Source organism: Phoca vitulina, unplaced genomic scaffold (genome assembly GCF_004348235.1).
Source record: "Phoca vitulina isolate PV1807 unplaced genomic scaffold, GSC_HSeal_1.0 scaffold2, whole genome shotgun sequence".
Classification (NCBI taxonomy): Eukaryota; Metazoa; Chordata; class Mammalia; order Carnivora; family Phocidae; genus Phoca; species Phoca vitulina.
Genome location: NW_022589705.1, coordinates 12844219 through 12869038, shown reverse-complemented (window position 1 = coordinate 12869038; position 24820 = coordinate 12844219). Strand labels below are relative to the sequence as shown.

The following is a 24820-nucleotide window of genomic DNA, read 5'->3' as shown; positions in this document are numbered from 1 at the left end:
GGGAGGAAAAAGAACAAATTAAATTACCATGTCGGTTATAAGATCCAAATAATGGAATAAATATAAAATATTTAAATGAATTGTTATTTATTTTAAAAAGTGATTTTGCTATAATGCTTGAAATATGATTTGGTGTAGTCCAGATGAATGGTGATTGTTCTGCTGTGAATTGTACATATTCCATGCTGATGTCAAAGAAGCTCTATTCATTAAGGTACAGTTTAGCCATTGTCAGGAGACCCAAAATAATCTCATATAATCATTGGAGCATAAAGATCTGGGGCTCATATGGTGGTGTGTTATGTCAGGAAGCCAGGACCATTTATCCCTTGCTCTGTAGCCCTCAACACCTGGCGTCTCTATCATTGTTCAAGATGGTTCTTCCAGCTCTGACCTTCACATCTGCGTTCACAAAAGAAAAGAGAAAAGGGGAAAGTAGGATAACTACTTCCCAGTAAGGGTATTATTTCCTGGAAGTTTTACATGCCGTTTAAGTAAGACTGGGAAACGTCCTCAGCTACAATTTTAGTACAAGGACCATAAAGAAAGACTATGTAATGGGGACAACTGCTACCGTGGCTCAATCTCTTATCCATTGGTGTGGATCTTCATGGGGCAATTTGAAAATTACTCTGTCAGAGACCATTTCAAGTTGTGAAAATTTCGCAAATCTTATGGGACATACTCATTTACAACTGAGCAGAACATACTCTAGATGTGCCCACTGAAAGAAAAATGTGATACAGCTAGGCAGACCTAGAGCAAACTGATGAACCTGGTGGGTCCTTGTAAGTGAGCGGCTGACAGTAACCTCTGCTTTGTTTCTCTGGAAGCCATTACAACTAATAATTTATAAGGATCAGCAAAGATTTCCCAATAACCAAGATTGTTATTTACTTTTAAAAATTATTACATGATGCTTTTTAAGAAGAAAACAAATACCACAAATGGCATGATAATTTATAAGTACATGCAATAATTATTTTGCGATAGTAAATATTTAAGGTTTAGTGTCTTATTACACTAAAGAAATGTTCCATTATAAGTGTAAATATTACACTTACAAATGTTCCATGTCTTTAAACCACCTAAAGCGATGAAAGCTAAATAATATATTGTCTATTTGATTTGCCTCTATATTTATGTTAAAAAACATTATGGGGGCACCTGGCTGGCTCAGTCGTTAAGCGTCTGCCTTCGGCTCAGGTCATGATCCCATGGTGGTGGGATCGAGCCCCACATCATCAGGCTCCCTGTTCCGCGGGAAGCCTGCTTCTCCCTCTTCCACTCCCCCTGCTTGTGTTCTCTCTCTCGCTGTGTCTCTCTCTGTCAAATAAATAAATAAATAAATAAACAAACAAACATACAAATAAACCAAAACAACATTATAACCTGCATTGGCCATTTGACTTAATCCTTTTTGTAACTGTTATGGGTTGTGTATTATCCCCTTTTTATCCATAAGAAACAGTGTCAGAGAGGATGAGGCCACTTGTGAGGATCACACAGGTCTTCAGTAGAAGGGCTGGAGATCACAATGAAGTAGTCTGTCTCCAGAGACTATGATGTCTCCTATAAGAAAGCCCAAACTCTAGACATAGTCCATAATGGCTATCCTGGAATCCTCACATCATGCTTATAACCAGTGAAAGAAAATTAAAGTGAGATGTGGCTCCAAGTATGAGGCTGTCGCCCCCCCCACCCGACTCCTTTTAATCTCTTAGGATAAACACCTTCTCTCCCCACCAACCTTTTAACATATTGTGGTGACAAATTAACTTAATCAGAAAGCCCTGGCAAAGTGCAAACTTTGTTGCAAGATTGTTTTCCCTTTTCTTGTACACTTTATTAATCTATAGCCGAAGAATGTGAGTTCAAGAGATCATCTGAGCTGGTATCTGAAAATGAACTTATTGAATTCTGAACTGTACCAACTGATGTTTCACTGAATGTGATTACTCTTTTATTTCCAATTTCAGATCAACACAGTTTTTGGATGCTTATGCTATTTGACAATATGCTTTTGGAAGGCAGACTAGAGGGTGAGAAAATATTTTGTTTGTTAAGTGCTCCCAGCCTAGCTGCAGAAAAATCTTTCATTTCTACTTCTTTCTCTCTAAGTTCTGTAAGAACAAACTGATTCTGAAATGATGAATGGTCAAATTAATTATACATGCTGTTTCGGGTTAAGACTGTACTGTTTAAATCTAGCCTATCAGAACTAGCAACATAATAAAATTACTTTGCAGTAAATACCTTTACATATAACAAAGTCAGTCCTTTATTTACAACTTGAAATAACAATTAAGCTTCATTGTTTAGTGTTACAAAAGTGTTGGCCGCTGCTGTCCTTTACTGGTTTGTAGTGGTACCACAAATCACAACTCATGGCTGGTTGTCAAAGGTGTGAAGGTCTCCATATGCTATGCATTATTTCAGATAACTTGTCTTTTTTTTTTTTAAAGATTTTATTTATTTATTTGACAGAGAGAGAGAGAGAGCGAGAGAGGGAACACAAGCAGGGGGAGTGGGAGAGGGAGAAGCAGGCTTCCCGCGGAGCAGGGATCCTGGGAGCCTGGGATCACGACCCGAGCTGAAGGCAGACGCTTAACGACTGAGCCCCCCAGGTGCCCTGAGAACTCATCTTTTGTGAAGATCAGCCAGGGAGCCGTCTGAGATAACTCACCTTCACCTTAGGGCTCATGCAAGCTGTGCATTATGTGCTGCCATTGCCCCCCTTGAAATCAGGTTCATCAGAATTGTTCTTTCTGTATTACCTCACATACCCAAGTGGTCATCTGTGTCCTCATTACGGCCAGCGAGGAGAGATTTTCACAGAAATCTAACACATGAATTATCATTAAGAGATGAGAGTGAAGCAAACATTATAAATCATGACAAATACGTAAATACTGTAATACCACTGACAAGATTTTCTACTGCCTCAAAACAACTTTGAGGAGTTTATCAGTGGGTAGGGGGTCTTAATTTGTGATTTTTATCTTAGGGCTACTTTACAGCAGCTCTATAACTACTGATATCATTTTCTGATCATTCTGAAGTGTTACTGTGTTGTTCCTTCCTGGCCACATACACGAATGATACTTAGTATTTCCCACAACCCCAAATGTAACAAATTTGGGAACACTGGACTATGAGACAAGGAAGCATTCCAATTTGCCCTTGGTTGTGATGTTGTGCCTTCTAGCCTCTGTGGTACTCAGGTTCAGAAGCTTGTCAGCATCAGACAGAGTGTTCCAGTCTCTTTACTCTTCAGCATTCCTATAAAGATAGGCAACCAAACTAGAAATCCCATTCCACTTTCCCTGGTTTGATTTCATGATCTTAATACGGAACAAGGGATGGAGATGTAATTCTTAGAGTTTGTAAACATATGGTTACATGACATCCTAAGTGAGAAAATGAGATTCTTTTTTTGTTAAAACAAATATTATTTCATGTGCTTTCCCCACCTTTCCCAGAGGTGCTCAAGATAATCAATTGAAGTCTTGAATTAAAGTGCCTTTCCCGTGAAACATTTTTTTTCCTCTCTATTCATATCTTTGGCAAGGATGTTGTAAAAAATGTTATTTCATCACAACTACTCTCTTTTGAGGACCTCCAGGAAAAATGCAAGACTGATCTTGTTAAAAAGAACAGTTATATTTTTCTATGGTATATCTAGTTTTTTTTTTAATCTCATAGATATGATCAATTAAATTACAAGATTTTTCTGGTTTTGTTGTTGTTATTTTAAGTAGGAACCCAAACCCAGAACCCTGAGATCAACACCCAAGCTAAGATCAAGAGTCGGACACTTAATCAACTGGGCCATGCAGGCGCCCCTAAGAATTTTCTGTTTTTATCATCCACTAGTAAGCTTAAGGAAAACCTCATGTGACATGGACATCATGCTGCACATTTTAAGCGTAACTCCTTATCCTTATTCCTCTGTTTCTGTTCCTCTTTGGAGGTCATATTTTATGTGCTTGCATTAAGTGGCCTGAAATCCTTTCTGAAATATGCTGGAAGCACAAATTTAGAAATGGGTGAAGGAGTTTCAAAACAACTCAGAAAACTACAGAAATGAAATCTCCGTACAGAAATCAATGATATTAATAAAAAATCATAATGGTTGCTGACATCAAGTGTGAAAAGGATTGTTCTCCATGCTTTATACATATAAAATTTTCTGTAAAGGCTCAAAATTGTTGTATCGAGGGCTGTGGGACACATTAAAAACAGGACAAATACGGTTAAGTCTCAAAGAATTGCAAAAACATGAATTTACGTGATTGGCTGCAAATTTGTCAGACTTTAAAAACAAAATCCTAAATTGCTAGTCATGCTGGCCTCTTCCAACAAGCCAGGGAGGCAAAGGGCCTTTGCACGGGTTGCTTCCTCTTCCTGAAACATTCTCCCTCCAACTATTTGTAGCACTCGTTCTCTTTCCTCCTTAAATGCTTTGCTCAATGCCTCCTCTGTGAGGTCTCTACTGACCACTGGATTTCACCCTGCAACTCACACTCAACATACCAGCTCTCATATCCTGTTCTCCTTTTCTTGTTTCCATGTATTTTTCTCTTTCGAAGATGGTAGATGATTTACTTAATATATTTGGCTTTATATCCCTTGTCCCCCCAACAAGAATATAAGGTTTCTGAGTCTGATCTTTATGTGGCTCACCGCTGAATCCCAAACTCCTAAAGCAATGTCCATGTTACCCATTCAATACATGGTTGAATGAAGAAAAGGCAGATGCATTTTGAACGTTTGAAGAAAAATGAAAATATAAGAGCCCTGTCAGATTATTTTCATGATCTAATTCAAAATAAGTGGTTAGCTTAAAGTTATTTTTTATGAATCAATTCTGTTGATAATCTCACCATTGCCTCACATATCCACTTTTTCCTTTTCTACTTCAACAATTAGCAAATTATTGTCTGCCTGGCTTCATACAATAACAGCTCAGTTGCTCTCCCTGTTTCTAGTATCTCCCTACTTTGATTCATTATGAACATTATATCTAGATAAATTTCTAAATTTCTAGATATATATCTAAATAAAAATTTAGATATATATATATATATATATTTAGACATATATATGTATATCTACCACATTATTCTCTCCTGCTCAGGACTCTTAATTGCTGTATAACATCTCCTGGATAAATTTCAAACTCTTCACTGGGGATTCAGGGAGCATTGACCTTTGGCCCACCCACCTAAATTCTAAACATATACCCACAATTCCCTCAAATGATAACTTACTTCCAAGTAATTTGCTTCCCCACCATTTCCTGGAAATGGATTGACTTTCCTGGCTCAGCTGCCTTTGCTCTTGCTGAGTCCCCTGCTGAAATTCTCTCCATCATTTACCTATCCAAACCCTAAAAGGTCTTTTTAAAAGAACCCTTAAAGGTCTTTTTACCCTAAAAGGGTAAAAGGTCTTCCTCTATTCTACCTCTTTCCATAAAACATTTCTTGATCTTAGAAAACCAGTTGTATTCACTTTTAGTCAGTTTTTAAAATTTGTGTTTCGGTTTTTAACCCTCACTGTGTGATACAGCTATAAAATCCTCAAGTAAAATTTTAGTGCCTTAGGCATAGAAATTGCAGCTTATGTTTCTTTTGTATTATTTTTCAGATAATTCGCTACAGTGTTAGAAGCATAATAGATGGCCCAAAACTTCTTGTTTAATAAACAAATAAGTAAATTTATGCTGACATTAATAATGGAAGGGTTCAATACCATAATATGGGAAGTAAATAATGGTTAATATTTACAAAATGTGTTTTTTTAGACAAATATCATATGTATTCTTCACAATAATCTTATACTCAGCATTATTCCCATTTTCCAGCTGAGGAAAGGGAGGCCCAGAAAGATTAAGCCAGCTACCTAAGTCCATACAACTGTTAAGCACTGTCTTAAGCACTTGAACTCTGGTCTTTAAGGATTCACCAATACATCCTACTACATTTCAGAATGACTTTGAATCAAATACACAGAAAATACATGCATGTATATATATAATGTATACACATATATAGTTTGGTAAGTTTTTCTTTTTTTTTTTTAAGATTTTATTTATTTATTTGACAGAGAGAGGCACAGCGAGAGAGGGAACAAAAGCAGGGGGAGTGGGAGAGGGAGAAGCAGGCTTCCCATGGAGCAGGGAGCCCGATGTGGGGCTCGATCCCAGGACCCTGGGATCATGACCTGAGCCGAAGGCAGACACTTAACGACTGAGCCACCTAGGTGCCCCTAGTTTGATAAGTTTTTAATCTAAGACATTTTAAAAGTTCTGACCTTTATGGAAGCCTGATTGTAATAATTCACTAGAGCATTTTGCATACATATATTAGTTACTGATGGTAAAGAAAGTCCAATAATCACTGACTAATTTTGAAGAAACTCAGCCATAATAAAATGTTAAAAAAAGCTTTTAACACTTCATGGACTGGATCTTATGGTAGGTTTCAAAGAACTGGTGTTTACAAGCTGAGTAATATACTTCTAGGAGAGATTTATGGCAGCTTATAGCTAATACATATGTTCCAGAAATTGGGCCTTAGCGAGCATGGTTACAAATGAACTGTATTATACAGCAAATTCTTGATTTCTTCCTTTTTTAAAAATATGGTTTCAAAGTCCTTGGCCTTCATTCCATTTAATCTTTCAGGGAATCACACATATATCCCACTTAATTCTAATACACAGAAATTTATATAGAAATGTAAAAAAAAATTATAGAAATCAAAGTTCCTATTCTATTATCCAAGAACATGAAGGATGCATTTATTTTTGTCTCAGCTTTCATTTAAATCAATCCCAACCTGAGAGCAAGACTCAAAATGCAAAAGCTCGAAGAAACCTTAGGCTAGTGATCTTCGAAATTTAATATGCTTAAATAAAAATCACCTATGGAGGTGCCTTATAGGAAGCCCCAAGGCTATTGTAAGGCAGGAAGCCCGTTTTTATAACAGCTCCCTCAGAGTCATCTAAATCAGCTTCCTCATTTTACAGGTTAGGTAGTTAAGGCCCAGAGAAGTGAAGTGACTTATGCCAATTCACAGAGCAAGAAAGTCTCTTAATAAGGTTTTCATCTCTTGGCTCCTAGTCCAATGCTGCTCATACTATATCTCAATGGATTTTCTGAAAAAAATTCATTTGGAGGATCCATACATATACTAGTTTTAAGCTAAACACACATTTAAGTCAGTTTCAGATTTTCTATGGCTAAAGTCTGAGGTTCTGTTTCTTAATGCCTAAAAGAACTATGGGCATTCAGCTGTCCTTGTCTATCAATCAATTCTCAATATGAGGATAATTGCAACATCTTAACAGTGATATGTATACCATGATATACAGTAACTGAGAGTCTAGCTCTCTTCCTTCATTGCAAACTCAGCCTTCAGACTACTAGTGGGGACAGATATCATTTCAGGGAAGTGGCTGAAGAGAGGGGTAGTTTTCCTAAGTCTCATTTTACATAGATATCAAGAAAACTAAGACTTATAAATGCAGAAGGCAGTTGGGAATATGTGGGGAGGGCAGGTAAAAACCAAAAATAGATTATTCATTTTCTCCTCATCATCAATACATCTCCTAACTTTCTAATTATAAATAGTAAAAAGCTTGATTAACTGTCCCATCTTCACCAAAAAAGAAAAAAAAAATCTGAATTCCGCTGTGATTTAGAGAAGTACTAGCTCATGTAAACAGCAATTTGTTGCTCTTTCCTTCCATTATGCATAATGATTTCTAAATTTCTTGAGTTTTAGCATATTTTTCTAGCTTGTTTTATTTTCTTCCCTTTTCTTTTTGAAAGTAGTTATTCACCCACAGGGGTTTGAAACATCCCGATTCACGATTTCAAAAACGTAAACCGTGGTGGAACGATTGGAGGCTGGTTCTTTCATCTAAAGCTTAACTGGTATCTATAATTACTAATTACTCAACTCTCCATTATTCATGTGTGGCTTATCCCTGGTTAAATGGTTGAACCTTGGGTTTCCTGGTCACCAGTCTGCTCTGCAGCCTCATTCTCCTGCTGTCGGGGCTTACTCAGGGAAATCCAACTAATTTTAATACCAATCTAAGCACAAAACCTCATTAGGAAAGTATAGCTCTTGCCAAAGTAGGCATATAATATACTCCAAAAGCAAATATAGAAATTTTAGAAATTATTTTCTGTTTTAGATTACTCTCTTCTCTTCACAGGGATTACTGAGAAAGAGAACTGAATGGGCAGTGCTTGATCCTATTAGGTTGAGACATAAAGTTGCCATTTCTGTGGTCAGTAATGGTAAATTATTGGCATGTTCATATGTCTCAACCTAAATAACATAAGATACTTCCTTTCATTTGATTTTCTCTATTGCTCTCAATCTCAGATTTTCGGTGTCAAAAGCTTGTAAGCATTCACCTTAAAGGCTATCTGTATGGGGCTATGAACTTTAGTCATACCAAACTACTGCCAAAATATGCCCTATTGGATTAGGGTTCCTGACTTTGCCTCTAACACCCCCCCCCTCCCCCGGGTCCTTGGTCAAAAGGCTTTTTGTTCCTTTGCTGGGTGAACACTACTCATCTTTTGAGGTGTATTGTAGGTCATTTGCCACTTCATCTACCCAAATTTTCCCAGGATTCTCCAAGGAGAATCATACTTTTTTTCCTTTGGGGTTTACCTGCTCCCAGTTTCAATCTCAGCTCCCACAACATTACATTGGTTGTTTACAAATTTATTTTCTCTAATTGATTGTAAACTATGACAGAGACTGCTTGATTCAGTTTATTATTTCTTTTTTTAAAAGATTTTGTTTACTTATTTGACAGAGAGAGAGAGAGAGAGAGAGAGAGAGAGAGCATGAGGGGGGAGGGGCTGAGGGGAGAAGCAGACTCCCCACTGAGCAGGGAGCCTGATAATGGGCTCCATCCCAGGACCCCGAGATCATGACCTCTGCTGAAGGCAGACGCTTAACGGACTGAGCCACCCAGGCGCCCCTCAACTTATTATTTCTAATGTAGTCCCTAGCACATGAGAGGTGTTAAATTCATGTTTGAGAATAAAGAAAAAGGTAGGGAGAGGGGAACAAGAAATAATTTCTATGATATCATAACAATCTTACAGTTGTGTTATTTTCTATGGGATTTCACAGTGTGGAAAACTGATAATTGAGTTCCTTCCTGGCTCATTGGAGTAAGAAGAGAATTCACAACGCCTCTGATTTCATTCTTCTACATTACAAATTGAGGCAGAATTTAAGAGAATTAGTCATTTTCTGTAGGAGCGGGAGCCTCCTTGCCAAAGGAGATGGCAGCCCACTGGGAAGTAAAGACCACTTGGCACGAATCCATCTTACTCACTAGAAGCCAACACCAGCTTATATCCACTGCCTCCATTCAGCCTAGAAGCTAAAGGATGGGAGCCATAGATAGAGCTGATAAAAACAGCAGTCAAGGTAATCATTTCAGAACAGTAAATCTCAAACTAAACCCAGAAGCAGAGAGTCAAGAAAAGCAGGGAGAAACATCTGAATAGAGTGTAACTCAAACCAATGGTAACCTGGGATCTTAGATTTCTCTTCTGTCTACTATTTTTCTATTCTTGGAATTTCTTTCATCATGGATATTTTCACGGCAGTGGCTCACAGAATTTTGGCTCAGCCATTATTGCATTCTACCCCACATTGATATGATAGTACAAGAACCTCTTGCAGAGGCTACTAAAGCACAGAGTCGATGCTTTCTTATATATTTGGGCCAATGGCCTGGCAGAGATCATTAAAGCCATCAGCTGAGTTGTGTGCATCTTTGTCCCATCTTGGGTACAAAAAGAGTCTCCAGACTTGACCATTGCATTTCCCTTAAACACTCTCTAGGATAACATTAAAAATGTACATTACAGTTAGCCCAACTCTCTTTTCCCAACATGATAGTGTACACTCTGACTTGAGAGCTTTGCATTCCCTCCAGCACCTAATACAGTTCCTGGCAAGGGGTGTGGGTTCCATCAATATTTATTGAATTAGAGAGAAGAACCATTGGGATGAAAATGATGGAAAGATCTCTAAATTAGGCAAAGGGTGTTACTCAATCTTCCTCCATGTATTTTCCTTCTCAATTGGAAAAGGATGCTGATTTTGTTGTTGAAGAATGATTGAAAATACGAAAATTACATTTGAAGAAATCTACACAGCTGTTGATTTTGGAGATAAATTTTTCCAGCCAACACACGACATTAACTGCAAGATTTCCTTTTTTCAAGAAATAAGTTTATGATCTTAGACAAACTAAGCACAACAAAATATAAGTTTGTAGACACTGAGGTTGTTCAGACCGAAGCATTATCCAAACCTCCTAGTGGGGTGCCTCTTCTTGTAGCCTCGGAAAAAAGACAAACTGTTAAACAAATATTGACTATGTGTTCTGAGTCTCAAAAATATTGAAATAGTTTTTTAAAAAAAGCTCAGGGTCATGATTTTGACAGATTTTACTGGTTGGATAAAAACATCTAATGTCACATGCTCTGAAAGCATAAAAATTAAGAAATGATTTCTGTTGATTTCTTATGGGTGAGATAAAGTAAACAAAAATAAGAAAACTATTCTCCCTTAAACACTTCTAGCACCGTGAAGTTGGAATACAAAAAAAGACAGAAAATATCTGACTAAAAAAGGTCATCGTTCAGGTTAGAATGCTTTCTCCTGAAAAAACTACCCAAATCTACATTTTGTTAATTTTTTTATGTTATTTTAACCAAGCAGTTTGTTTTATTATTTCCAAACTATTTTATACAGTGCTGTATATTAGAAAGCACGTGGATGCCAAAGGTCATGTTCCCTGCATCTGTCATTAACTATCAATAGCTTATACCATCTGCTATTCTTCACATTCTAGAACCAGTAGCACAGTAAACATGTGCATTTTCTTCTATTAAACAATACGTCCTTTGGCCTACCATCAGTCCTCAGAAAAACTAAATGAGATTGCCGATATATCTACGTTGGGCATACTTGATACTGGATACTTTGGGCTTGTAAATTTAAAGTTTGAAGATAAGTGTGCTTGGAACACCTACAACAGCAGGAAAATGCCAATATAATCTAGTGATAGAGCCCAGACCAGATGGTTAGGGCTTGTGAGAGGTTTAAATGTCAAAATATTTAAGCATTAAAAAATCCTGTTAGGTAAGGAACTTCAAAACCTGTCAAAACTACACTGCTAATGGCTCTGTAATAAAACATGTCCCTGAGCACAGAGTAGAGGCAGGAAAGAGCTAAAGGTTTTACAACTGCTAGGAAAGACGTTTCTACTGGGACACAAGCAGCAGTTATAAAAAGCATCTATCATGTAGTATACAATTGGCCAAACAGAACTTGTTCCTGATTTGGACATTTCAGACATGGAAGTCTTAATTGAATATAGTGGGAGTTAGTTCTTGTTACCAAAGAGGCTATAACTGAACCCTGGAAATGGGCAAAAATTATTCACACCTGCAATCAACACTGATCTTATAGCTACTTTATGTTAAGTACTTTACAGTATTTCTAAGAAGACACATCTTTTTGGACCAGATATATTGCAAATATGCCACCATTATGGGTTTAGCATACTGAGATTACAAGTATTGGAGCAGCCTTGCCAAATCTCCAAAAAGAAGGTTTTTAAGCAGCTAATAACCTAGGAAAATGAACAATAGTTAGAGACCTAACAGGATTACAAATAAATGAAAATCTGAGTTGAAGAAGAATGAGGAATGTGTGGAAACCTGCCAGAGATCTAAAGCTGGAGAACGGAAAGATCAAACAATTCTTTTCTAAAAGGAGAGAGAAAAAAAAGTAGAGTTGAAAGGTTAAATACAAACAGAAAAAATCGTTCTTTCCAAAGACAGTTCAATATATATATAGGTGGAGAAGGCAAAGGATGATACGAAAAGTAAGCATGCCCTAACTTACTTTCTCTGATGCCAAGAAAATATCTAAAGTAAATTTCTGATTGCTATGTATTATATAAACAAATGTGCAAAGATATATTCAGGGAAGCTGGTTTAATATATACATTTGGGGCTTCTCTGTTTGAGGGAGTATATCAGATCCACCCAAAGTGCTTTTTCTGGAGATAAGGTTCTTCCCACCCCAGCCCCACTGGAGGAGGGATCATGATCTGGAGAGGAAGGAATTTTAATGTTGAAAAGTCTCCTCTGGTGATTCTGATTTCCTGGCCAAAGTTTAGATCCACATGTTTATTGGTGATTTACTGAGTCCGTGAGAGGATCAGAACAGATGTTTGGGGGGGAAAAAAAAAAAAAAACTCACCTCTGGAAGACTCTCTCACTCCTAGAGTGGGAGAAGCTACTTAACTGAAAAGGGTCTCCCTTCACCTATCAGACTTGTTTGGGACTGGTGTCTGCCTCACAGTCAAAGGAGCCCTGGCAATGGCAATGAGGGAGGGTCTTAGTAAGGGAACATGGGAAGGAGGTTAGTTTCAAGACTTTGATAGCTGGAAGGGAACATTTCTCCAGGGAGTGAGCCAATGTCACAAAGATCTTGATATATCCCAGGAGGGAATTTCTCAATCTCTGCATAGGTGCCTTTCCTCTATTTTTTCCCAGAAAAGGACCTAAAAAGATCAAACAAAACTTAGAATGAAAACTCAGAAGGTGTTTTCTTGGCTTAAGCCAAAAAGAACAAGAGGAAGAGGTAAGGCTGAGAGCCCTTTGTATTCAGTGTTTAGAAAGGGGGAGGGGTGCCAAGGAAAAGTGAGAGGACCACCCTGGGTGTTGTTTCTTAAGTCCTACTGGCTCCCCTGTAGGTTCTAGGCTCTGGGAGCCTGTGAGGGAAGGTGAGTGGCAGCTCCATACAATCAGTATATTTCAACCCTGGAGGAGCACAGACACATCAACACTGTCTAAGCATGACTTTAGAAAGTTTCACCCTTTAGGTAACTGTTAAGCTAGAGTTGAGGGGGGGTGGGTGGGGAGGGAGAAAAGCAAGGAAATCACAAATTCCTGCACTGGAGAAAGTCAAGGAAAGGAGGATTCACTGGGGCTTCTCTCTGCGTTGGGGGGTCTAGGGGCTGGATGCCTGGAATCCCTGCCTCCTTCCTGGCTACTTGGGAGCCAAAGAGGGTCTGGTTATAGGCTCAGTTCAACAACCTTCTCCCCCAAACACCCTTCTGACACCACCTCCCACTCCCAGCCATTGCAGAAAAGTGACCCCTTGCTCTTACTCTGTGCCTTCATTGTGGGGTGTGTAGCTGGTGACTAAGTGTTCACAACTGCCCATTTTTTACCCTCTGCTTTGCCTTGACTAAATTTGAATCAGGCGTCTCTCCTCCCCACCCAACCCTGAACGTTAGCTTGCCTGAAAAATCTGAGCAAGCACTAAAATGCAGAACATGTTTCCTTGTCAGCTTATTCCCCAAATCCCGGGACCACAGAGACGCGTTTCTTGTCAAACCCCGCAGGTCAGTCATGCCTTCCGTCTACTTCCTCTCATCTGCCCAACTTTCCCTTACTGCGTATTCCCCTTACCATACAAAAGGTTTTTTGTTTGGTTTGAAATGCTCACAGATTTCTGAGATCAGAGCTCTCTCTGTATTGCAATAGTCTTTCTTTCTAATTAAAGTCTCTCCCTATCTAAGTCTGGAATTTTTTTTTTTTTCTTTTTTGACGTTAGTATGTAGCTAAGAGGGATTTCAGGTAAGTTTGAGCGCCCCCCGCCCCACTGGTGGGGCATGAAGTCTTGGGGGCCGGGGTATTTTTTTTTTCCCCCTTGGGAAAAGCCAGGAGACGTGACATGCACGGCTCTCTTTTGAACTTCAACTTTCCACAGGAGAATGGATTTCTAAATGAGGAGGTTCAAGGCTTGCGCCCTAGGGGCCGCTGGCAAGGGCGGGGAATTTTTGGTTGAAAAACACCGTCAGGATCACTGCTAGGGGCGAGGGGTGTGCTTAGGCAAGGTTTGGGGGAGGAGAGCGAGGAGTGAGGGATGGGACGGGCGGGGGCACGAGTGGATGGTACGTGAAGAGTTACTGGAAACGGCGCTTCCGCGGGCGAGCGGGGGGGGGGGGGGTGAAAGGTGGTCGCAGAGCCTCAGCGCGGGGAGGTCGTGCAGCGGCGGCACGGGCGGCCCGAGCAGCGGCAGCGGCAGCGAGCCGGACGGAGTTAGGACCGCTCGGAGCGCCCAGGTCTCGAGGTAGTGTAAGGTTTGCAATCCTTCCACTTGCTGGCAGTTGCAGAAGAAGATCTGCTTTTAAGTGAAACCTTCATGCCACCCCTCTGAGGGCTGCGGCTTCCCCGGGCTCGCTTCCATCTCTCTCTCTCCTCCGGCCCTCGCGCTCACTCTTTAATTTGCACGCGCCCCTAAGTTTGCCGAGAGCTCGCTGCCGGCTCGGAGCGGGTCCGGCCAGGCGCCGCGGGCGGGGGCGGGGAGCCCGGGAACCGCAATCCAGAAGCGTCGTGGGCCATGTATATTTCATCAAATGGACTTTGGGTGCGTCGCGTCTCACAGCCATCAACGCTATGTGCAGTGACATTTCTGACTTGAGTGGAGGAATGCGAGAAGGAAGCCCGGGCGAAATTGTTACTAGAGGATCTTCTTGGCGCCAATGCTAATTGTCCTGATTTATGTCCCTTCTGACTAAGCTCAACGTCTTCATCTGAAATAAAATGAAAGCTGTGCCAAGCGAGGTAGAACCGCCCGGCCGCTGGTTCTGATCCCCGGGAATCAGGAAATCGTCCTGCAGCTTAAATAATAATAATAATAAAAAATAAAAGGAGAGAGAGAGAAAAAAAATAGAAATAGAAAAAAAAATCCCCAGTAAAAGTTTAAAGCGAGAAGTGGCAGAGGCAGTGGCGCGAGGAGGCGCGGAGGAGAGCCGGCAAGCGGGGGACTGGGCTGGCAAGACCTCCCGAAGGCTGCGATTTCATTATTAATATCACTATATTTTTGGAGGGAGAGGCACCTTTCTCATCCTCTCTTCCTCTCCGCCCACCCCTGTTCCCTCCCCCTCATCTACCTGTCAAAGTCACTGATCTTTTGCATTTCGGAAGAGGACGTCAACGGGAAGGAATTCCCCCTCTCGGCGAGGGCTCCGAGAGGGGGCGACGCGCAGGAAGGCTCCCCTTCAGGGGCCCGCGACGAAGGTAATTAAGCGGCGGGGAGTGGCGGGCCGGCGCGGGGCTCCGGGTCCGCAGAGTCCTCTCCCACCGCGGGCCGGGCGCGAGCGGGACCCCGGGGCTGCTGCTGCGGCGGCGGCGGCGGCTCGGGTCCACACCCCACCCCTCCCGCTCCTCCCGCGCCCGGGAGGACGCTCGGCGGGAGCTGCCGCCGCCCGCCCGTGCGCCGCTCGCGGGCTCAGCTGCTGCGGCCGCCGCCCGAGGCGCACCCGGCTGGGCAGGGCCGCCGCCCCGCGCCGTCGGTCGGCTCCCGGCCGGCGCAAGGGCAAACGGGCCACACGGTAAGTGCAGCCGGCGCCCCCCTCCTCCGGCGACCCGCGCGTCTCGTCTTTGCCCCTCTCCCCCGGGCTCCCTCCCTCCGTGCCTGCCTCCGCCCCCCTCCCCGCCCCCCACTGCGATCCACAGGCGGGAGGGAGGCTCCGGGTGGGCGACGAACTTTGTGAAGCGCCTTGAGGAGGCAGCGCGCGGAGCCGCGGCGCGCACACAACCCGCACACTCTCACACCCACACACGAGTCTTCCTGGGTGTGCGCCCCGAGCGGGTTGCGTGTGTGTGTGTGTGTGTGTGTGTGTGTGTGTTGCTTCCGGAGCCTGGGCGCTGGGTCGGTGCCTCGGTGGACGGACTGACAGACACCCGGCGCGCTCCCCCTCTCACACACACACCTGGCCACACACCACGCTCTGGAGGGTTCTTTTTTTCCTTTTGCCAATTGTCTGCTTTGGGGAGAAAACTTGCCCTCTTGCCGGCCCTGTGGAGCTGGTGGCCACACTGAGAGCTTTTGAAGTCCCCTTCTTTTAATCTCCGATATTGGTGCGAGATTAAAGCATTACTATCCCATGATGTGCAGCTGGGGAGAAGGCAGAATTGAAAGAGGACCATACTTGGTGTAGGAATGCTGTTTGGAATATTTTCTCGGGTTCTTTACTGGCATTACTTTAATCGGTTGCGGGATTCGGCTAGGGACATTGAATTCCTGTCCTCTATGGATCTGTGGATATCTATATATAATGCAAATAATCCCGAATATTATTGGGCCCAAAATAACCAATTAAGTGATTCATACCCGGGAAAAGTTAGATAAAAAAAGAAACTGCGCCCTCTGCTGTTTATTCTAGTAACCTCACCCGGGGACCTCCACCCCCCAACCCCATCCACTTAGGAGGTTGTCATCTTGCAGGGCTTGCGGGAAAATTCCTAGCGGGGATTTTAAAGCAACTTTATTTGGAAAAGTCGGAGGTTGCGTTCCCATCATCGCATCAGGTATAGATTCCCAGAGAGCAGAAGCTTTTGTTAACCCGACTCCTCTTCCATTCTTCTCTGTACTCGGAATGGTCATGGAGACACTCGTTATCATAACAGTTTGTCAATCTTTGGAATGGAAAATTCTGAGTAAGATTCAGAATTCCACTAAACATATGGTGTATCTGGCAGTAGATTTGCTCGAGAAATAAGGCCCTGTTTTATGACTGAAAATACTAAAAGTTGTCTTACAGAAACGGGGGGAAATTAACCAGAAAAAGCCTCCAACAAAATCATTTATTCAAATTGACTTAATGGTTAAGCTCGTTAGAAAAAGTTTCCCAGAAATTCTCTTTTTAGAGAAGGGGCAAGGTTTTGGTGATTTGTCTAGCCCTTGAGAGCATCTCTAAGCTGTGGGTAATTAGCAACCTCAGGTTTCATTAAGTATTTTGTGTCACTTTGAATGTCTTACCCACGCACCCACCCCCCTTTCTCTTTGGCAAAGGAACGGCAGCTCAGTAACTGTCCAAGATTCTTTTGGAAGATAAGCAACTTCCAGTTTTTCATTAAGACAAAATTTGAGTATTTGCATGTGGATCAGGATACAAAGAAAAAAATGCATCAAGTGTTTTGCACTTATTGTTCCGGCATACATATGTGGGGGATATATTTCCTTTTCTCTTCTGGATGCCATGAAATGACATCTATTTCACCACTAAAGATCAACATGAGAGCATTCAGAATTCCATATGTATCTATTAATGTGGTTATACTTCCTATTATGAAATTTAAGAGAGATCATCTTAAAATTTTGTAAGACAGCAGTTTATCTTATTTGCAGACAAAGCTTTTTTTTCTATTGAGATTTTTGTTTTGTCAGCTTTCACAGGGCATGTGTGTTAAAGTGATTCAGGTTACCTTTTTTAGGACGACACTAATGTATTCTGCAGTTTCCTTTTGTATAATTGCAATTGGCACAACTACTTGTCTGCTTCCATTACTATTCCAAAAAAAAAAAACCAGGTAATATGTCAAAAAATTTAAATGATTACGCCTTTAGTTGATATGTTTTCTAAGTGTTGTAAAGATTTGGAGAGTTTTAGAGTTACAAGAGCATCAAGTCGCTTGGAAAGAAATAAAATTTCATGCAACTCAGAAAGTCAGTTATTATGTTAACAAAAAAAGGTGTGTGTGTGTGTATCATATCAGTAAGAGATGTAGCATACTTTAAAAAAGAATTTTATCTTCAGAACCCAGAGTTTTGTTTCAAAACTTCAGGTGGGTGTAGATTTTCTTAAATGTGTGTTTGAAACCTTGGATGTCTGAACTTCCCTACACAAGAAGGAAAGATTTGTTGTTCTATGGTAATGAAATACCAGATTTCTTCTAGACTTAACTGATTCTGAAATAATTTTATGTATTATCCTATCCCCAAACATCCTGCCAATATATGCTATCTGATTTCTCTAATCATTCTTCTCTCGGTGAAAACCGAGATCTTTCAAATACGAAGGTGTGCTATTTGGTTTTATTAAGAATCTCATGATAGGCAGTTGCTCATAATACCCAATCAAGGATGAGTAAAATATGCCAATGATGCTTCAGTACATGTTAAATTCCTTGTATTTTGAAAGACAGTTAACAAAAGGGTAGAAGCAAATGTTTCCCATTTAAGATGACTAGAAAATGCTTTCTTCACAACAATAAATAAATGCAAAGAGCATTCAGTGTATCTTAAATATCTCGTCTAGTCAATCTCATTACGAGAGTGTTGGAATCTGCTAATTTTGGTAGGTTATTGAATTTGGGAGTGTCTTTATCTCTTTATAATTTTCACTCAATGAAATGTGATTATGGTCAGTGTTCTTTTTGTTCCTTCCCATTCAGAAACGTGCATATTTCTAAAATTCTTAATGTCTATGAGGAAGGAGTCAATAGCTGTCTATTTCAGGTGCCCCTAAAGAGCTAAGTATTTATGGAATAAATAGCCTAATACTACCACCCCCACCTCCTCATGAGATTATATAATAAAACCAATGAGCTAGAATTAACAGATTTACTGTCAATATCTTCCTCTCAGTTGATGAAGTTGGCATTTTTTTAAAGAATGTAATTGTCTATAATTTTGACCATTATTACTCCCATGTACTATTTTGGGAGGCTTCTTTTCTGATGAGAGAAAGGGCCTGTGAAATACCTTCTCCAAAGTTATTCCCAGGTGGAAGGGAATTCGCTCCAGAATCCTGGAAAAAGATGTCCTGTGGATGCAAAGCCATGTTACAGACCCTTTAGTCCAGATCAATAACATCTATCAACTTGAGGACATGACATAATTTTATATTTTCACACTGGCTCTGCAAATTTATATACCAGTGAGAGTCTATGGAGTTCTCATAGCATATTAATGGGTATTTTTATCAAAGAGGATTTCTCAGCACTTTAGTGCATAGGTAGAGATGATGGCATTACTTGAAAACAGTGAGTTCCCAAGGTTTGCAGAGCAAAGAACTGGAACTGGGGCTGCCCAGAGCTCCTCGGAAGCAGATCACATTTAGGTGATATGGACACCTGAGACAAATTCAAAGCCCCCATTACTTGGCAATTAGTTCAGTTATGGGCCAGAAGGGGTTGGTTTAGTATACTGAATCCCCAAATATGTCATTGACCGTCCTTCTCATCATTCATTTGCCTAGCTATTTGCTGTGATGACCTAGCTTTTAAGAAGCTATTGATGATTTTAACCCGGTTGAAAGCATAGCCAGATGGGAACCGGTACCATTAAGCAATAGAGGTGAGGGGGTAAATAATATTCTATTTTCATATCATTTTATTTTCCTTGAAAACTCCATAATTATACTTTAGTAGCAAATTCCCGATTTTGACAGAGGACTCTTTTCCACTGTGTCATGGAAATTCATAAATTTAATTTCTTCTTAATTTTAAATTAAGAGGATTTTCTTTGAAGTGTAAGTGGCACTGAAAAAAGTGAGGAGACCCGATGTGAAGAATACATTCTAGAATACACGCTACAAATATAAAAATTAGAATGAAATTAAGCAATTATGTTAAAGAACAGCTTAGTGACCCTCTGCTCCTGATCTGTAATATGCCATGGTCAATATCTTTTTCTGTGTCAATGGGAGCTCATTAAATGTAAATTCTGCAGACTAACTGAGCCATGCCATATTAGTGCTTGCCAAAGCTTGACATTTTTAATACATTAATAATATGTCTGTAATGTAATGGAAAACTATTAATCACAACTGGTTATGTGCCAGAAATTTAAGCTATAATTGGCTGCTTCTTGTCAAGAATGTCTGTCGCACAGTCCTGCAACTGCCTAATATTCAAATATCTTGCACTCCTCTGCATTTTTCCTTGTCAGTTCTCTAAATTCGATCAATGGTGTAGTCCATAATTCTGTGTAATGACCATTATTATAATTCTGCTATACTTTAATGAGAGTTCGTTATATTGGGATTGCTGTTGTGTCAAGAACTAGTAACAGGTTCACATACATTTCCTTAGTGTCCAAATTTTTCACGTACATCTATCTGGTGGTCATCCTTTATTCTGTGGTTGCAGTAAGGCAAAATGTGGATAAAGACAGAGTTACGAAGAATAAACGGATTAGGGGATAACCTTTACTCGTTAAAAAAAAAGTGAAGGTTAATCTCAGGGAGCATTCAAATATATACTTAGGGTCACATTTTAAAAACAGTATTAGAATTAACTCATAATTTTCACTCAATTCAAACTCAGAGCAGTTTATCCCTGGTCTTCAAGATTATATTGTTCTTGATAAAGAAGTTGCTATGTATTTGAACCTAAGAATTGAAGTTAATAATTTCTAGTCTAATAGATTTTACACTTCTGTTTCACGTCCAGCTCCCCCACACTCCATGAAAGTGTTTGTTCTTGTTATAATGAAGTAGTAAACACAGTTGAAAAATGCATCTAGAAAATGTGCATTTGTATTATTTTAACACCTTTACAGATTATTAAGGCTTTAGTAGCCACAACACATGCTTCCCTGTGATTTCTTTCCTTTTAGCTTAAGATATCAAAATGTGCCCAACGCATCTATATGTTATAAGGAGGAGGCAGATTCAAATCTGCAGTTTATACATGTTTAGACAAACTGCTAATTATTGCTTCATAGGAACTCAAATATTCAACACTTTTCCTAATAGAAAATATCACAAATTGCAGCTGTATGATAACATTTTATGAATTGAATATAATGAAAATTGCACTTGCATCCATAAAGCAATTATTATAAATTACTTTGCTATGGAAACACTATTCAACCATCCGTTGGCATTTCATAGTCTCTGTGGTTGAGTTTATTTTAAGATGGTGCATTATTTAAATATATTGAATTCCTTTTATAGTATTGTTTGAAGATAGCAAACTTCCCTATTTAAACCACCTAATGTAAATTAAAGGGTCTATGATGGTATTTTCTAAACTACAGGGTTTTTGGCCTTTTTCAGTTGTTTAAAAAACAGTTACTGGGACTCTGACAATATGAACCAACTAATTATGCAAATACCTCTTTTTTACACCTGGATTCCAAATATTATTGTTTGGTTAGACTTGGACAGTGGTTTCTAAAGAGAAAAGTTGCCAGTTCACCTCACCAATGACTAGTATCCGTATTTGTGGGGGCTGCATTATCAGTTAACCCAAAGTACTGTTAAACAGTATTTTTTATTTTCTCTTAGAATTAGTGCCATATTATTCTGCTTCATGGCCTGTTAACTCACCCTCAGCTATTTTTATGTGTGCATTTTAAATTGTGCGTTTTACTACAGAGCTTTTAGTTTTAAAGCAGCATATAATATGCGCCTTTGGGACAAATTCTCTTCTTCTGTTACAGAAAGTAAGTGCAAATGCAGATGTAATGGCTATAAAAAGATGTAAGAAAATAGAAGAGTCTTGTGAAAAGAAAATTTGCTCCTTTGGTTTTATTTCTGAGTATTTTTTTTCAGAAGAGGCAAGTTATCTTTATCACTAAATGCAACTAAACAAAAGAGGCTAAATTCTTCCAATATAATGAGCAAATCCAAAGGGACAGACTTGTGCCAGCAATGCTGGTTTTCACTCCAGCTAACAAAAGCTAAGAAATGTACAAGGAATTTAGAGATTTTTAGGGTCTCTTTGCCAATAGACAAAAGGCATAGAAGTAGTTGTCACTTTTTTGTCATTGTTATAAAAGCATTCATTTCCCCCATTGTTCTCCTGGAAGATTTTCTAGCACTGCAATCCATGAGAAATGTTTAAATCTAGCTGCTTGCTCTCAGTTTTGTCAAGATGGAAATATAATTTTTGAAGCGAGAACCTGTAACTCACCTGGGACATGCACATCTGTCTTTGTTATGGAAGAGTTAAATCCTTCATATCAAAATTCTCCCCAGTGTGAGTGATTTCTGTGGTTTGCTCATTCTAGCAAAGCAGCGGAGTAAAGGTTATCCATATTACACCAATTTGCTTTATATTGCATCAAACCTCCCAAATGTCAACATATCATACAGTTTGTAATGCATTGATTCTGGGGCAATAACTCTTACTCTTATTGTTTCTTAAAGGGTGTTGGTGCCAGAAGGAAAGAATGATTGATGAGAAACAGACACCCGGCTATAGACACTCATCCTTTTGCTTCAGATACTGACATCCTAGTGCGTCTGAGCATCCCTTGCGAGCAGTGAGCACTGAGGATCACCCAGGGTTATCGGATGTACAACAGGAGAGCCATCACTTCGCTAAATCATTCTCTGCCACTGGACATCTTTTACAAAAACCAAACCAGACCCGAGTCTAATAGATATGTTCTAGGACAACAAAAAAGCTGCAAGTTGTTGTCAACGCCTAACGCACAACTATGTTAGGCTTCCACCAAAGTCCTCAATATACCTGAACACGCACAGTATCGACCCTTCACTTTTAGATTTGGAATCTATAGACATATATGTATATGTAAAATAGACATAGCTCACAGATAACCAAACCCTGCTTTATTACTGCGAGGATTGCCAAGAATTTAGAGATGTATTTGTCAAGATTCCTGTCAATTCATGCCCTTTGGGTTACAGTGTCCTCAGTGATGCAACCCTACCCTTTGGTATGGGGACATTATGACGTGTGTAAGACTCAGATTTACACAGAAGAAGGGAAAGTTTGGGATTACATGGCCTGTCAGCCGGAATCCACGGACATGACCAAATACCTCAAAGTAAAACTGGATCCTCCGGACATTACCTGTGGAGACCCTCCCGAGACGTTCTGTGCAATGGTGAGGCAACCCTTTTGAATAGTCTATTTCATATTAAGTGGGAGCATATCGTATATGTGTACAAATGTGGTAAGGGTAAAGACTCGACTCATGCAATGAGCTGAATCTGTGCGTGGCAGATCTGCGCTAACAGGTTCGCTTCCTTCTCAGTGGAGGCTGGCTTGCAGGACCTGGAATTACAAGTCACACTGTGATTGATGCACTGGAATGTACCTTCTGCCTTCCTACAAACCAAAGCTTCCACTGAGACAGGTGTACTGTATATAAATTATAAAAGAAAAAGTTCAGCTAAAGGTTAAATTTCAGATTGGAGTCTGGGAATATGACTAGGTCATATGCATCATGGTAAAGGATAAAATCCATTGGTAAACTGACTTTAAAAACACAAAGGTTTCTTCACATACCTGTATAAGGCCAGCCCCGAATTTCATAGTTCAAGGCCAGATTAGAGTTCATGGTTGTCCTCATGTGGACACTGCTGTGATGTGGAAGTCCTTGGTTAGGAGAACAGTGAGAAGAGAAGCAAAGGAGAGAGGAGCTAATGCCTCCAGAAAAGTCTCATTTGTCAACTCATGCAGGCCCTTATTTTCAAGAGTCACAGTTTTCTATGGGTGTTTTAAATATGACTGTTGGAATGTTGGAAACGTATTTGCTGGAAAGTAATGACCTGGGCATACAAATTCAGATACCATCCTTTGATAAGCAGAATTACAGAATTCCTTGTTTTTGTGGTGTACATAAGTCTTTTCCTGGGTGGAGAGTTAAATCCTAGGTGCAAAGATAGCATTGGAGTGATGCATTGAATTTTCACTTAGGACGTGGCTGAAAGTTTACCTATAAGGTATTAATAAAGAGTTTGGTGATTAACATGATGTAAATCAAAGTGCTAAAGAATTCAGACAGTATGTTCATTTGGTTTATGTCATTGTTTTTTTTTTTATTATAGGTGGTCTTTATTTGACACTGGAATTGTGATCCCATTTCTCTCCACATAACAGATATAATCATATGGCAGATTTTAATAGTATTCTTACCTGACTTTATTATCTTGAACCTGGCCTGGCATTTTCAGCATAGTGAAACTATTAATCAAAGTAGCATCTGTTCACAGTCCCCAGTGAGTTAAATTAGCATAAGATCATCTTAGACCTAGCACTGTGGAAAAGGTTTTGTAACAGGAAACAATTTTGAGCAATAAAGAGTGTTTTTACCTAAAAGCTAACGGCTTGCCATTTTTCAGAAGTGCCTTTGGGGACTGGTTTGAATTATGGTCTAAACCTGATTTTGTGGAGAGTGAGAAAAAGAGCTTGCCTATTAGGTGTCACTATGACTAAAGTGCCCTGAAAGACTAAATATTTCAAAGAGAGGACCCATCTTTCTAGGAAACGGGTATGTGCTTTGCAAAAAAAAAAAGCTACATTTTAGAAACCAGAAACTTCCAGAAGAGGAGTTTATTCCAACACATTAGCAAAACTATAGTAAGTCTGTAAAAGAGCAGGGACATTTGTTGGCTTTATAGAAGCTGTTTGATAATCTCTCATAAAAGGTTAAATTTAAAATCTCATTGCAAATGTGGGGTGCAATTGCTGTGCAGATGATAGGTCATGGAGTCTTCCACTCCTCACGGCAGGAGAATGAGTTCTGGGCCAGCGCTTCATATTATGAAGAACACTCTAGCTCTATCTACTGGCTTACATGACACTTGTACCAATATGCCTCTTCTGGAATTGTTTAATAATTGACAGATCTAAGTAAAATACCAGATCTCCTTCTTCCGAGTGCCGTTTCCACTCACATCGGCCCAGTATGGTGTGTTCAGCCTGTGCTTTAAATGCGCAGCTTCCTCGATCTCAGCCCCTGGCAAGAGAGCGCTAGCTGAGCCCTGCTCCTGTCCTCATGTGGAAGGGTTTACTTGGTGTTTTCAGCGTGCCTCTCTTATCATGAGTGGGAAAGGGCACATTACGGAACTTCTCATGCCCGCCTTTCATGGGGACATGGTCTGAAGTCCTTAAACAAGTCAGTTCCCTCCCAGTTCACTAGCTATGTGATGTTAGAGACCAAAAGAGAAAAAAGAATTAAAATTATTAGGGGCGCCT

At 40.1% G+C, this 24820-nt stretch overlaps 1 protein-coding gene across 10 annotated transcripts in view; it reads left to right on the top strand.

The window, feature by feature from the left end:
• Positions 1-13357: 13357 nt before the first annotated feature.
• NTNG1 (netrin G1) overlaps positions 13358-24820 on the top strand; it is a 313944-nt gene continuing 302481 nt past the window's right edge. For 3 of the 10 annotated variants that reach the window (XM_032422331.1, XM_032422348.1, XM_032422339.1), the window contains exons 1-2: positions 14205-15157; positions 22021-22724. In XM_032422331.1, coding sequence (XP_032278222.1) covers positions 22479-22724 — 246 coding nt within the window. In that variant the 5' untranslated portion in view covers positions 14205-15157; positions 22021-22478. Of the gene's footprint in view, positions 13477-13618; positions 13712-14202; positions 15158-15404; positions 15472-22020; positions 22725-24820 lie in introns of those variants that run through there. The other 7 variants (XM_032422364.1, XM_032422371.1, XM_032422306.1 and 4 more) reach the window with 6 other exon arrangements.